A 16,009-nucleotide genomic window follows, 5' to 3' on the forward strand; every position below is an offset into this window, starting at 1 on the left:
GAGCAGATGCTTTCTAACTCGTTTGCAATACCTTAATTTCCCTCTGCTGTGCTAGGGTTCGTTCCTGCAACTTTCTAATTACTGTCCATACATTTTTAAATTCCTGGGGATTCCCCTCAGCCATTTCAGTCACACCTGCTACTCTTGTTTGGTTCAGTTTAATACTGCCTTTACTCCGGTCCTCATTGGAGAATCCCGCAAATTCATCTTCACTGGATGCAAACAACGGACCATTCCCTGCCGCCATGATGCCGCCGTATGAGAATTCCACTGTGTCTTGCACTCTTATTTGACTGAATCCTCCGACCTTTTCTCTTTTGCCGCTAGTTTCGGACGGGACCACCACTCACGCATTCATTTCACATAATCACAACAGGCTGGCTTCCTTTTCTCCGCTGATTATGCATTATTTCCACATGAGAGAGAGAGAGAGAGAGAGAGAGAGAGAGAGAGAGAGAGAGAGAGAGAGAGAGATTCATTTTTACTGTACTAATACTTTGAAAGGAAATCATTACTCATGTCAATATTACTTTAAATGGAGAACGATAACAATGAACATATGAAATAAATGTTACATGCAAATAAATACATATACTAAATATACATTGCAGACATTTATACAAAGCTATCCATCATTTTTATGTGGTGTTTACTCAGTGAAATGAATACATGTAGAATACTTGTGTATTGTTTCACACAGTCTTATTATCCGAATATATATCTGCTGTATACATACATTAGTGTTATTTTTAATGCAAGGAAGAAGGGATCAAAAGGCCAGAACCCCTCAAGATCCCCCCCCCCTCAGCAAAAAAAAAAATCAGGATTAATTCATTTCGAGATGCCTAGGCACACTGCGTTTAAAGGAAAGGAGGTCATAGGCAGTGAGAGAGAGAGAGAGAGAGAGAGAGAGAGAGAGAGAGAGAGAGAGAGAGTCTCATAATTGACCTGTTGCATACACGAAGGACTGGGAGTAATAGTTAACTTTCGCATTAGAGAGCTGGACAGAATCGGAATGGGAGTTTGTTGCCAGACGGGTGCTTCGCGCGCACCATAGTGGTGAGGGGATGCAAGCATGCAGTTCAGAGGAAACGTGACCGTTGAAGAAGCGATAGAAAAGAGATAAATATGCAACAGTGTGACGAAGGAGGCCAGTAAGAGAAGAGTTAATGAGACGAAAAGGCTTTGACTCCACCTTGTTGAGAAGAGCTGTGTGAGAATTGCACTCTACGCAGGGGCGAATAAAACCGGTGTATAAAGTCAACAGTTGTGTGGGGATAAAGAAGGCTCGGAGTCTGCAAAGCACAGCTAATCACTTAAAAGCAGATTTTACAATGAGCAATATGCTCATTCCAAGATGAATCCCGAGAGAATGAAACCTCAAGTATGTTCAAAGATGAAGTAGGATTGAGTTGGATATTAGTAAAATTTAAAGGATACTCTTACAGAAGATTTTGATGGATCGAAAAATGGAAGAACTGAGATTTTGATGCATTAAAAACAAAAAGATTACGTTTACCCCAGTCAGAAATATGAGCCAAGTCGGAAATTAGGTGTGCCACAGTTTCCTCCCGTGTTTGTTGGAGTGACTGGTAAGATGAATGCTGCGAGAAACGAATGGAAAGGTGGAGAGTGGAGTCATCAGCGTGTGATATCTAGATATAGTTAGATCTACAGCTTCACTGATGAATAGAAGGAAGAGAGTTTGTGATAGGACAGAACACTGAGGAACACTATTATTGATAGCCCTAGGAGAAGAAGACCGGTGGCTGTCTACAACAGCAGCTATAAAACGACTAGATAGAAAAGTAGAGATGAAGGCACAACTAGGAAGATAGAAATCGTAAGATGGCAGTTTGGAAATTAAAAGATTTATGCCAAAGCAATAATTCTGTGGCAACAATGGCTCTGCAATAAAGGAACTGATTATGGATATGGTTCCTGCCTGCCTTCCAGTTATTCCACCCTTTATCTTCATAATTCATGTTCACAGAACCAGTTAATGACTGACAGAAGTATGTCAGAACATGCTATCTGATGCAAACTTCTCACAAATGCTCTTGATGGATATTCTTCCGCTATCAGTTTTATATAATAACAGATTATGAATATATTTGCATGCTACAACTCTTGTTTCAGTTTTCGTTAAATCCATAAATCTATGATCGTACATTAAAGAGCACGTAGAGACTGTCAGGCATTAAAGGACTTGTCTTGCTGGTGAATCTCTTGAGTGTGTGGAAGAGTTTTGTTATCTGGGGAGCATGAAGCTGTTGCCTCTCCTGACACTGAGAGGGTTCTCCCTCTGTGTCAAGGGATCTTTGTATGCGACGTATGTTAGGAGTGTAATGTTGTATGGCAGAGACCTGGGCAGGAAAGGAAGAGGATATTCGTAAGCTCAGACATACAGAAATGACAATGATTAGATGGATGTGTAGAACATCCTTGAATGCGAGGCCTGTGGGGACTAGGAATACAACTGAGGAGTTGAGAGGAAGGATGGAACTGGAGTGTATTGGTTTTGTATTGAGGAGGGTTAGATTGAGATGGTTTGGGTATGTTGAAAGGAGGAATGATGACAACTGGATGTGGAAGGTAAGAAGTGTGAATGTTGGGGGTAGGGCTGGGAGAGGCAAACCGAAAAATACTTGGGACGAGGTTATAGAGTGTGACCTCAGTGATAAGGGTCACGCTATAAATACCTATGGTTATTCAGTTTTGTTCAGTACACCCAACGAATTCACTCACACATTAACAGAGTCCCTCCTTACATATCAACATAAACCATTCACGGACTACCATGATACCTCCTCTCCTCTCCTCTGTTTTTATGTTTTGACAGTGGTAATTATATTTCACTTATTCTGACATTAATAATATTTAAATTTTGTTTCCATTTATATTTTAATTATATTAATTTTAATTTTAGTTTACCCTTTGTTATTAGTTTTCATTTTGCCATAATACCTCAGTGGTAGCGCTTGTGCTTCACAACCGTAGGGTTGTCAGTTCGAGCCCGCACCAGGGAAGTGTATTTCTGGTGAGAGATGTAGCGGTCTCTCCAAGGATCTTTCCTTATCCAACAGAGCTATATGGTTCATTGGTCGTAGTTCGGTGGATTCACTATTTCATCTTTACTAAGGTATTCACCTTCACGTATTTGTCTTTCCGTACATTCTTCCTCTGCTATTTTATTTTCTGGGCTTCCACGATACCCCCACTCCTCTTCTCTATTTTTAAGTATTGACAGCTGTAATTTTATTTTATTCACTCTGACGTTTGCAATATTTCAATTGTGCTTTATATATATATATATATATATATATATATATATATATATATATATATATATATATATATGTGTGTGTGTGTGTGTGTGTGTGTGTGTGTGTGTGTGTGTTACTGAGAGTTTGTGTAACCAGTGATTTCATGTACTCCCGAGTGAATTCGTGAAATGAGTTTAAATTTGGATGAGTTAATTAAAGTTAATTCAACCTGCGGTTAGGTTAGGCTGGGATAAACCAGGTTAGGTTAAGTTTAGGTTAGGTTAGGCTTAGATAAAGTTAGGTTAGGTGAGGTTAATTCAGATCAGAGATTCTTAATCTGGGGAGCACCAGAAGCTTCCAGAGGGGGCGCGAACGGTCAGAGAAACGTATCCTCAGGAACTGAACGCGTCTTGTACCCGATTGTTCATCCCTCCCGCTCCTATATAACCAAGGGTTGCATCTGGACTGATGATATAGCAGAGTTTGTCAAAAAAAAAAAAAAAAAAAAAAAAAAAAAAAAGGTAGTGATGAATTTCGGTCCTGCATTTATTTCAACTTCTAGTAAGTATTGGTAATTACTGCACTGCAGCTCTGAAAAGTCTCCATTACTTTTAATGTTTAGTGTAGTTCTGGAATTTGAAGCAAATATTTATTGCTTCGTGTGTTTACTGATTAGTCCATTCTTGTTTTTTTTTTTTTTTACTATTTTTAGATAACGATGTGTGGAAGGTGAATGATAATAACTGACTAGAAAATTATGTACAGTGTTAGAAATCTAAGTTTATAAGTGACACGTAAAGGAGCAGAAATATTTCTTCAGATCATTGTATGAGTTACCAACTTACGTGTACAGTAGGCTATCATCATTTTACCTGATATAATATGTACAGTATTAAAAATCTAAATTTGTGTGTGACACATAAACAAGTAGCAAAATTTCTTCAAATTATTGTAGGCCCTATGAGTTACCAACTTACAGTACGTGTATGTAAAGTACGCTAACATTATTTCACCTGATATAATAAAGTCGTTTGATTTAACTGGGGCCTTGTGTTCGTAGTTTACCTAAAACAGTTGAATATTATTATTATTATTATTATTATTATTATTATTATCATTATTATTATCATGAGGAGGAGGAGGAGGAGGAGGAGGAGGAAGTTTTATTTCCGGGGTTTCGTATGTCCCTGATATGCATTTCAAATACGAAATTTCTGTAATAATGTAAAAAAAAATTGATTATATCTTTTTTTTCTTCACTTCTGTGCATAACTGTTATTTGTATACTCCTCTACTACAATGAGCTCTGAATAATATAATTATAATGACACAATCAGTACCTTATGTTTTGCTCTGCTGTTTTTCACAGAACGCTGGAAGAAAATGGTTCAGCAAGGGATAACTAAGAAATACAGTGTAGAGTACCTCAAATACGGCTTCACTTCACTAAGCAAGGGAGACTTCGACGTACCACCGTGTGTTGTATGCCTGAAAACCCTGAGCAATGATGCCATGCGCCCTATAAGACTGAAACGTCACCTCACTGGCAACCACCCAGAATTAGCAGAGAAGCCAGAAGCCTATAATGCAACCAGGAGAGAGACAGCCTTAAGACACAAAGACATGACGGCACGGGATCTTTTCGACAGCAGTCAGCAAAGGTTGTGAAGACATCCTATGAATTATCTCTCATGATAATGTTACATAGCCTATGATTTCATCATCCTTTGTGTAATTTTAACGCACAGTTGCTGCATGTTTGATCACGAGCGTGTTCTGCCTCAGTCCCCCCCTTCTACCGTTATAGTAGAGTAAGTCGTTCTCTCTGTTATACTTTGCGGGATTTTCAGCTCTTTGTCCCCATGGCTTCATTTGCGCTTCCTTCTTACAAGTTGTATCAGGCTCTGCTGGCCCCTATATAATGAGCTCAATCTCTGCATCATTGCCACTTAGATCTGCTCCTCATTTTGTTCACATCTCTGTCCTCCCCTGTACAGATATTATTATTGTGAGTGCTCAAGAAATCTCCAAACATCTAGCAGCTGTGTGTAATTTGAGTATTACTGTTATTGCATTTTTTCTTGTACTGTATAGCATAAGTTTAATTTGTAGGCCTAGTGAAGTTTTTGTAATTCGTGTGGGGTTCTTTATGTCAGTCATTTTGGATAATAGTTTGTATCTGTAATAATTTATCTGGCATTCACTGAGTATTATCTGGTATCTCATTTTATCAGGGCTGACTTAGATAAATTTACTCTTGCTAATTTCGTGTTAATAGAGGCTATTGCAGTTAACCATATATTTAACCTGTTTATTTGCCATTACATTATCCTTATGAGTCCTGAATGTTTTGTTGTTAGTTTGTGCATTAAACTTTAACTTGTAATTTTACCTAACTCTTTTGTTTTGAACCTGGAACTTTACGGGACAGTAGTGACTCTTAGTATTCTCCCTTAATGTGTACATTATCTTTCTCTGTTCCGTAACATAAATTTGGCGACCTCATATCAGGATATTCAGGATATTATCATAAGGATATTGCTTGATATTTTGTGACTGTTTCTTATGAATTATGTCTACTATTACTACACTTGATGAAGCCAAGGACTTTTTGTCAAATGTGCAAACAGTGTGTGATATAGAAAACAGAACAAAGAATGAACTTAAGATTGTTGCTCAACAATTGGGATTTGTTGTTCGCTCTCATCAGTCTAAAGATCAGATTGTTGACATGATTAATGAAAGCTTGTTTAATGTAACTCCTCCAAATGAGCAAACGCAGATTGAATTAGCTAAGTTACAGCTAGCCCTGCAGGAGGCTCGTGTTAATGAGGCAAATGCTCGTATTCAAGAGGCAGAGGTACAGGCTCAGGCACAAATTGAACTTGCCAGGATTCAGGCAGACCATGAGTATCGCATGAAACAAGGTGGAACTGGATCATCTTGCTCTGATGATTTTGATGTGGCTAAAAATGTTAAACTTGTCCCTCCTTTTAATGAATCTGATTTAACAAAGTATTTTCAGTTGTTTGAGAGGGTAGCTACAGGTTTTAATTGGCCCAAACAGAATTGGCCAGTACTCCTTCAAACTGTTCTCACCGGTAAAGCTCAAGTAACTTATGCATCTTTGCCTCAGGATCAGTCTGATAATTATGATGTAGTTAAGAGCTTGATTCTTAAGGCCTATGAGCTTGTTCCTGAAGCCTATAGAGTAAAATTTAGGACAACTTACAAGCAAGATAAGCAATCCCATGTTGAGTATGCAAAAATCAAAGAAGATCTGTTAGAGCAGTGGTTAAATTCTAAGAATGTGGATTCTGATTTTGGTAAATTTAAGCAGATGATTTTGCTGGAGGATTTCAAAAGGTGTATTAGTAAAGATGTAAGCCTATATCTTGATGAGAAAAGAATAGATAATTTGTCTGATGCTGCAGTTTTAGCTGATGAGTATGTTCTCACTCACAAGAGATATTCTAAAGAAAAAGGGAAAGCTGAGAGTAAGTACGTTGCCTCTACTCAGAGTACAGGTAACAGGAAAGAGAATAAAGATGATGTTTCTCAGGAAGTAAATACCAGCTTCACCTCTAGATTTCAGAAAAGTAAATGTACTTATTGTAGTAAACTTGGTCATACTACGGAGAGATGTTTCAGGAGACAGCGTGATGTGAACAAAAAGGAGTCTTTAAATATTCAGTCAATTGGTCTAGTGTCCACTCTTGAGAGTTCCCAGAATTCTTTAACTGAGTTAACTGAACCTGCTTTGAGGGGTAACTTAAATTCTCATGATGGAGCTCCTCTTTTGAGCAGTAACGTGGGTGACACTCTCAAGAGTTCATGTGCTAATTTCCTGTCTGATGGTTTTGTCAGTCCTCTGGACATTAATGACAGGAAATCAGTTCAAATATATCGTGATACAGGTGCTTGCCAATCCCTTATGCTGACCAGTGTTCTAGGCTCTAATGTTAATTCCTCTGATGAAACTGTAATCTTACAAGGTGTAGGAAATAATTACTTCTCTGTCCCTCTGTGCAGAGTGAATTTAGAGTCTGGTTTTGTTAATGGTTCTGTTATGGTTGGGTTGGTTGAGACACTCCCAATGTCAGGTGTAACTTTCTTACTTGGAAATGATATTGGTGGAAGTCAAGTGTGTCCAGCTCCTCAGTTGTCTGGTGAGCCAGTGGCTGCGTCCCAGGATTGTGATGTCCCTGATGCGTTCCCTGCATGTGCTGTCACTAGGGCTAAGTCTAAAGTTACTGGTGATTTAGAGGATAATGATGATGATGATGTTATCCTAGCTGACACTTTTCTTGCTAATTTGGACCACTCACCAGATGAGGCAGTACCCCGTAGTGTTGATAATTTGTCTCGTCAAGAGTTGGTTGAGTTGCAGGTTGCTGACCCTGAGTTGAAAGGTCTAGCTAACTCTGCTTACAGTGAAGAAGAGTCAGCCGGTGTTTCTACTTGTTATTATGTAAAGTCAGGGGTACTTATGAGGAAGTGGAGACCCCCAACAGCATCAGCCGACTGTGAATGGGAGGTTGTACATCAAGTTGTCATCCCTCGTGTTTGTAGGCAGGATATCATTCGAGTGGCTCATGATTCCAGTTTGGCAGGACACCTTGGAGTGAGGAAGACTGTGGCACGCATTTTGAAACACTTCTACTGGCCAGGTATCTTCAGGGATGTTTCCTGGTATTGTAAGTCTTGTCACACCTGTCAAGTTGTGGGGAAGTGTAATCAGACCGAAAAGGTTGCACCTCTAGTTCCCATTCCTCCTTTTGAGGCGCCTTTCACCCGTGTGTTGGTGGATATTGTGGGCCCTCTTCCTAAGACTTCTTCAGGATTTTCTTATGTGTTGACCATGATTGATATGGCTACTCGTTATCCTGAAGCCATTCCACTTAGAAATATCTCAGCAAAGAACGTGGTTAAGGAAATGCTAGGGTTCTTCACAAAGTTTGGTCTGCCCAAGGAGGTACAGTCAGACCGGGGAAGTAATTTCATGTCAAACGTTTTCAAACAGTCTCTGAAAGAGTTGGGCATCACCCAGATCACGTCTTCAGCTTACCATCCCCAGACCCAAGGAGCGTTGGAGAGATATCATCAAACACTCAAATCGATGCTCAAGAAATACTGTTTGGAACATCAGAAAGACTGGGATAAAGGTCTTCCATTCGTTGTGTTTGCTGCAAGAGAATCTCCAAATGAATCACTGGGCTTCTCACCTTTTGAACTACTGTTTGGCCATGAAGTAAGAGGACCCCTTAAGTTACTCAAGGAATGCTGGCTCTCAGAGGAAGATGACGTCAACCTGCTGGAGTATGTGATGAAGTTCAAAGAACGGCTGTCCACTGCTTTACAGCTGGCAAGAGAGAATTTAGGAGCTGCTCAGGAGAAGATGAAGACTTGGTATGACAAGAAGTCCAGGTTACGCCACTTTCAGCCAGGAGATCAGGTTTTGATCCTGCTACCAGTTCATGGGCAACCTCTTCAAGCCAAGTTTAGTGGTCCTTATTTCGTGGAGAAGAAACTCAGTGATGTCAACTATGTCATCGCCACGCCAGATCGTAGAAAGAGCAAGCAACTATGTCACATCAACATGCTAAAGTTATATCACAGGCGGGACGAAAATAATCCAGTCTGCACTGTAGCTGTTCCACCCGAGTCTGCAAGTGAAGCTCTCCCATGCAGTATGAGCCTGAGTGATAGTTTGGGGAAGAATCCTGATATCATGAATGATCTCCAGACTAAGCTTTCTCATCTACCACCCAAGGAAAGGCAGGAGTTTTCGGCACTACTGCAGGAGTACCCGCAAGTGTTCCGTGCCACTCCAGGAAGAACCACTGTGTTGATGCATGATGTCGATGTTGGAGACGCAAAGCCAATTAAATTGCCTCCTTACCGTGTGAACCCAGTGAAAGTTCCTCTCATCCAGAAGGAGCTTGGCTACCTGTTGGACCACAAGATGATTGAGCCCTGTCAGAGCGAGTGGAGTTCTCCTGTCACTCTAGTCCCTAAGCCAGGTGGGTCACAGAGGCTTTGCATCGACTACAGACGTGTTAATCAGATAACCAAAACAGACACTTACCCTCTCCCTCGTGTGGAAGATTGCATAGACAAGATCGGAAAGGCTAGGTACATAAGTAAGTTTGATTTGTTAAAGGGATACTGGCAAGTACCTATGACTGAACGTGCTAGGGAGATCTCATGTTTTGTAACATTAGGAAAGACCTTTGCATGTTATGTAATGCCATGTACAGATTGTTTTAGAGTAATAAGAAATTTCCTTTGTAAATTTCTTTTTTCTTTGTGGGGAGGTGTTACATAGCCTATGATTTCATCATCCTTTGTGTAATTTTAACGCACAGTTGCTGCATGTTTGATCACGAGCGTGTTCTGCCTCAGTCCCCCTTCTACCGTTATAGTAGAGTAAGTCGTTCTCTCTGTTATACTTTGCGGGATTTTCAGCTCTTTGTCCCCATGGCTTCATTTGCGCGTCCTTCTTACAAGTTGTATCAGGCTCTGCTGGCCCCTATATAATGAGCTCAATCTCTGCATCATTGCCACTTAGATCTGCTCCTCATTTTGTTCACATCTCTGTCCTCCCCTGTACAGATATTATTATTGTGAGTGCTCAAGAAATCTCCAAACATCTAGCAGCTGTGTGTAATTTGAGTATTACTGTTATTGCATTTTTTCTTGTACTGTATAGCATAAGTTTAATTTGTAGGCCTAGTGAAGTTTTTGTAATTCGTGTGGGGTTCTTTATGTCAGTCATTTTGGATAATAGTTTGTATCTGTAATAATTTATCTGGCATTCACTGAGTATTATCTGGTATCTCATTTTATCAGGGCTGACTTAGATAAATTTACTCTTGCTAATTTCGTGTTAATAGAGGCTATTGCAGTTAACCATATATTTAACCTGTTTATTTGCCATTACATTATCCTTATGAGTCCTGAATGTTTTGTTGTTAGTTTGTGCATTAAACTTTAACTTGTAATTTTACCTAACTCTTTTGTTTTGAACCTGGAACTTTACGGGACAGTAGTGACTCTTAGTATTCTCCCTTAATGTGTACATTATCTTTCTCTGTTCCGTAACATAAATTTGACGACCTCATATCAGGATATTCAGGATATTATCATAAGGATATTGCTTGATATTTTGTGACTGTTTCTTATGAATTATGTCTACTATTACTACACTTGATGAAGCCAAGGACTTTTTGTCAAATGTGCAAACAGTGTGTGATATAGAAAACAGAACAAAGAATGAACTTAAGATTGTTGCTCAACAATTGGGATTTGTTGTTCGCTCTCATCAGTCTAAAGATCAGATTGTTGACATGATTAATGAAAGCTTGTTTAATGTAACTCCTCCAAATGAGCAAACGCAGATTGAATTAGCTAAGTTACAGCTAGCCCTGCAGGAGGCTCGTGTTAATGAGGCAAATGCTCGTATTCAAGAGGCAGAGGTACAGGCTCAGGCACAAATTGAACTTGCCAGGATTCAGGCAGACCATGAGTATCGCATGAAACAAGGTGGAACTGGATCATCTTGCTCTGATGATTTTGATGTGGCTAAAAATGTTAAACTTGTCCCTCCTTTTAATGAATCTGATTTAACAAAGTATTTTCGGTTGTTTGAGAGGGTAGCTACAGGTTTTAATTGGCCCAAACAGAATTGGCCAGTACTCCTTCAAACTGTTCTCACCGGTAAAGCTCAAGTAACTTATGCATCTTTGCCTCAGGATCAGTCTGATAATTATGATGTAGTTAAGAGCTTGATTCTTAAGGCCTATGAGCTTGTTCCTGAAGCCTATAGAGTAAAATTTAGGACAACTTACAAGCAAGATAAGCAATCCCATGTTGAGTATGCAAAAATCAAAGAAGATCTGTTAGAGCAGTGGTTAAATTCTAAGAATGTGGATTCTGATTTTGGTAAATTTAAGCAGATGATTTTGCTGGAGGATTTCAAAAGGTGTATTAGTAAAGATGTAAGCCTATATCTTGATGAGAAAAGAATAGATAATTTGTCTGATGCTGCAGTTTTAGCTGATGAGTATGTTCTCACTCACAAGAGATATTCTAAAGAAAAAGGGAAAGCTGAGAGTAAGTACGTTGCCTCTACTCAGAGTACAGGTAACAGGAAAGAGAATAAAGATGATGTTTCTCAGGAAGTAAATACCAGCTTCACCTCTAGATTTCAGAAAAGTAAATGTACTTATTGTAGTAAGCTTGGTCATACTACGGAGAGATGTTTCAGGAGACAGCGTGATGTGAACAAAAAGGAGTCTTTAAATATTCAGTCAATTGGTCTAGTGTCCACTCTTGAGAGTTCCCAGAATTCTTTAACTGAGTTAACTGAACCTGCTTTGAGGGGTAACTTAAATTCTCATGATGGAGCTCCTCTTTTGAGCAGTAACGTGGGTGACACTCTCAAGAGTTCATGTGCTAATTTCCTGTCTGATGGTTTTGTCAGTCCTCTGGACAGTAATGACAGGAAATCAGTTCAAATATATCGTGATACAGGTGCTTGCCAATCCCTTATGCTGACCAGTGTTCTAGGCTCTAATGTTAATTCCTCTGATGAAACTGTAATCTTACAAGGTGTAGGAAATAATTACTTCTCTGTCCCTCTGTGCAGAGTGAATTTAGAGTCTGGTTTTGTTAATGGTTCTGTTATGGTTGGGTTGGTTGAGACACTCCCAATGTCAGGTGTAACTTTCTTACTTGGAAATGATATTGGTGGAAGTCAAGTGTGTCCAGCTCCTCAGTTGTCTGGTGAGCCAGTGGCTGCGTCCCAGGATTGTGATGTCCCTGATGCGTTCCCTGCATGTGCTGTCACTAGGGCTAAGTCTAAAGTTACTGGTGATTTAGAGGATAATGATGATGATGATGTTATCCTAGCTGACACTTTTCTTGCTAATTTGGACCACTCACCAGATGAGGCAGTACCCCGTAGTGTTGATAATTTGTCTCGTCAAGAGTTGGTTGAGTTGCAGGTTGCTGACCCTGAGTTGAAAGGTCTAGCTAACTCTGCTTACAGTGAAGAAGAGTCAGCCGGTGTTTCTACTTGTTATTATGTAAAGTGAGGAGTACTTATGAGGAAGTGGAGACCCCCAACAGCATCAGCCGACTGTGAATGGGAGGTTGTACATCAAGTTGTCATCCCTTGTGTTTGTAGGCAGGATATCATTCGAGTGGCTCATGATTCCAGTTTGGCAGGACACCTTGGAGTGAGGAAGACTGTGGCACGCATTTTGAAACACTTCTACTGGCCAGGTATCTTCAGGGATGTTTCCTGGTATTGTAAGTCTTGTCACACCTGTCAAGTTGTGGGGAAGTGTAATCAGACCGAAAAGGTTGCACCTCTAGTTCCCATTCCTCCTTTTGAGGCGCCTTTCACCCGTGTGTTGGTGGATATTGTGGGCCCTCTTCCTAAGACTTCTTCAGGATTTTCTTATGTGTTGACCATGATTGATATGGCTACTCGTTATCCTGAAGCCATTCCACTTAGAAATATCTCAGCAAAGAACGTGGTTAAGGAAATGCTAGGGTTCTTCACAAAGTTTGGTCTGCCCAAGGAGGTACAGTCAGACCGGGGAAGTAATTTCATGTCAAACGTTTTCAAACAGTCTCTGAAAGAGTTGGGCATCACCCAGATCACGTCTTCAGCTTACCATCCCCAGACCCAAGGAGCGTTGGAGAGATATCATCAAACACTCAAATCGATGCTCAAGAAATACTGTTTGGAACATCAGAAAGACTGGGATAAAGGTCTTCCATTCGTTGTGTTTGCTGCAAGAGAATCTCCAAATGAATCACTGGGCTTCTCACCTTTTGAACTACTGTTTGGCCATGAAGTAAGAGGACCCCTTAAGTTACTCAAGGAATGCTGGCTGTCAGAGGAAGATGACGTCAACCTGCTGGAGTATGTGATGAAGTTCAAAGAACGGCTGTCCACTGCTTTACAGCTGGCAAGAGAGAATTTAGGAGCTGCTCAGGAGAAGATGAAGACTTGGTATGACAAGAAGTCCAGGTTACGCCACTTTCAGCCAGGAGATCAGGTTTTGATCCTGCTACCAGTTCATGGGCAACCTCTTCAAGCCAAGTTTAGTGGTCCTTATTTCGTGGAGAAGAAACTCAGTGATGTCAACTATGTCATCGCCACGCCAGATCGTAGAAAGAGCAAGCAACTATGTCACATCAACATGCTAAAGTTATATCACAGGCGGGACGAAAATAATCCAGTCTGCACTGTAGCTGTTCCACCCGAGTCTGCAAGTGAAGCTCTCCCATGCAGTATGAGCCTGAGTGATAGTTTGGGGAAGAATCCTGATATCATGAATGATCTCCAGACTAAGCTTTCTCATCTACCACCCAAGGAAAGGCAGGAGTTTTCGGCACTACTGCAGGAGTACCCGCAAGTGTTCCGTGCCACTCCAGGAAGAACCACTGTGTTGATGCATGATGTCGATGTTGGAGACGCAAAGCCAATTAAATTGCCTCCTTACCGTGTGAACCCAGTGAAAGTTCCTCTCATCCAGAAGGAGCTTGGCTACCTGTTGGACCACAAGATGATTGAGCCCTGTCAGAGCGAGTGGAGTTCTCCTGTCACTCTAGTCCCTAAGCCAGGTGGGTCACAGAGGCTTTGCATCGACTACAGACGTGTTAATCAGATAACCAAAACAGACACTTACCCTCTCCCTCGTGTGGAAGATTGCATAGACAAGATCGGAAAGGCTAGGTACATAAGTAAGTTTGATTTGTTAAAGGGATACTGGCAAGTACCTATGACTGAACGTGCTAGGGAGATCTCATGTTTTGTAACATTAGGAAAGACCTTTGCATGTTATGTAATGCCATGTACAGATTGTTTTAGAGTAATAAGAAATTTCCTTTGTAAATTTCTTTTTTCTTTGTGGGGAGGTGTTACATAGCCTATGATTTCATCATCCTTTGTGTAATTTTAACGCACAGTTGCTGCATGTTTGATCACGAGCGTGTTCTGCCTCAGTCCCCCCCTTCTACCGTTATAGTAGAGTAAGTCGTTCTCTCTGTTATACTTTGCGGGATTTTCAGCTCTTTGTCCCCATGGCTTCATTTGCGCGTCCTTCTTACAAGTTGTATCAGGCTCTGCTGGCCCCTATATAATGAGCTCAATCTCTGCATCATTGCCACTTAGATCTGCTCCTCATTTTGTTCACATCTCTGTCCTCCCCTGTACAGATATTATTATTGTGAGTGCTCAAGAAATCTCCAAACATCTAGCAGCTGTGTGTAATTTGAGTATTACTGTTATTGCATTTTTTCTTGTACTGTATAGCATAAGTTTAATTTGTAGGCCTAGTGAAGTTTTTGTAATTCGTGTGGGGTTCTTTATGTCAGTCATTTTGGATAATAGTTTGTATCTGTAATAATTTATCTGGCATTCACTGAGTATTATCTGGTATCTCATTTTATCAGGGCTGACTTAGATAAATTTACTCTTGCTAATTTCGTGTTAATAGAGGCTATTGCAGTTAACCATATATTTAACCTGTTTATTTGCCATTACATTATCCTTATGAGTCCTGAATGTTTTGTTGTTAGTTTGTGCATTAAACTTTAACTTGTAATTTTACCTAACTCTTTTGTTTTGAACCTGGAACTTTACGGGACAGTAGTGACTCTTAGTATTCTCCCTTAATGTGTACATTATCTTTCTCTGTTCCGTAACAATAACTAAAGTAAAAAGGCTGCATAGCATCGGTGAAACCCTTGTGAAACTTTGCATTCTACGTGCTGCAAAGCTGCTACTTCCACAGGAAGTCTATTACAAATTGGCAAAAATTTCACTGTTTGATTCCACAGTAAAGCATTGGATTGATGAAACGGCGGAGGACATAAAAACTCAAGTGGTGGATAAATCTTCCCCAGAGTTTGCAATCCAATGTGACGACACCACAGATGTATCTCAGTGCTCTCAGTTGCTAGTTTACACACGATTCATATAGAAAGAGTTTTGTTGCCCTTTGGAGACCAGTGCAACAGCTGCTGAGTCTTCAAAGCTGTGTCTAACTTCTCCCAAGAACATGACATATCCTGGGAAAAAATCATTGGCGTGTGCACAGATGGAGCTCCAGCCATGTTGGGATCACGCTCAGGTTTCGTTACTAAGGTGAAAGAGATGGCTCCATCGGAAATTTCTATGCACTGCTTCATATATCGCCAGGCTTTGGCAGCAAAGACCCTGCCCTCGCAACTCCAGAAAATCTCAACATCCAAGATCAAGATCGTGAACCACATAAAGCGCAGTGCTCTAAACACATGAGTGTTTGTGAAGTTGTGTCAAGATTTAGGAACAGAGCATGAGACACTGCTTTTTCACACTAATGTGCGCTGACTCTCGAAGGGTAACATGTTGGGGCGCTTGTACGAGCTTCGAATAGAGATAACAACGTTTTTGGAAATTAAGAAAAATGACTACCTCGCCACTGTTATTTCATAGGAGGTTAGCCTGTCCTTGGCTTACCTTGCAGGTATTTTTGAAGCCTTAAATGTCTTGAACCAGCAGCTACAAGAAAGAGATACAGCAATGATTGCCCACTATGAAGCAATTCGAACATTCATTGGCAAGTTGCAGCTGTGGAAACGTAGCACCCAGAAGAGGAACACAACATCCTTCCCTCGTCTGGATAAATCGTGAATGAGAAGAACTTCAGTGACAGCCTTAAAACCGAGATTGAGAGTCACTT

The 16,009-nt window shown here is 40.5% G+C and overlaps 1 protein-coding gene across 1 annotated transcript; it reads left to right on the forward strand.

Moving 5' to 3' along the window:
• The first annotated feature begins 248 nt into the window (after window positions 1-248).
• On the forward strand, window positions 249-15,585 carry LOC145416219 (SCAN domain-containing protein 3-like). Its single transcript, XM_080285229.1, has 4 exons — window positions 249-272; window positions 1,994-2,015; window positions 4,636-4,917; window positions 15,344-15,585. Exons 1-4 carry the CDS (start codon window positions 249-251, stop codon window positions 15,583-15,585), a joined length of 570 nt encoding a protein of 189 aa, XP_080141355.1.
• Window positions 15,586-16,009: the final 424 nt, after the last annotated feature.

This window comes from Coenobita brevimanus, chromosome 105 (assembly GCF_032717465.1).
Source record: "Coenobita brevimanus isolate Jiangsu-jjx chromosome 105, ASM3271746v2, whole genome shotgun sequence".
In the NCBI taxonomy this organism is placed as follows: Eukaryota; Metazoa; Arthropoda; class Malacostraca; order Decapoda; family Coenobitidae; genus Coenobita; species Coenobita brevimanus.

Excerpts from the sequence above, each read along its gene's own strand:
- LOC145416219 (XM_080285229.1), top strand. The coding sequence starts at position 249 with ATGCCGCCGTATGAGAATTCCACT. Across the intron at positions 273-1,993 it reads CGCCGTATGAGAATTCCACT|AACCAGTTAATGACTGACAG; the intron begins GTGTCTTGCACT and ends TCATGTTCACAG. Across the intron at positions 2,016-4,635 it reads CCAGTTAATGACTGACAGAA|AACGCTGGAAGAAAATGGTT; the intron begins GTATGTCAGAAC and ends TGTTTTTCACAG.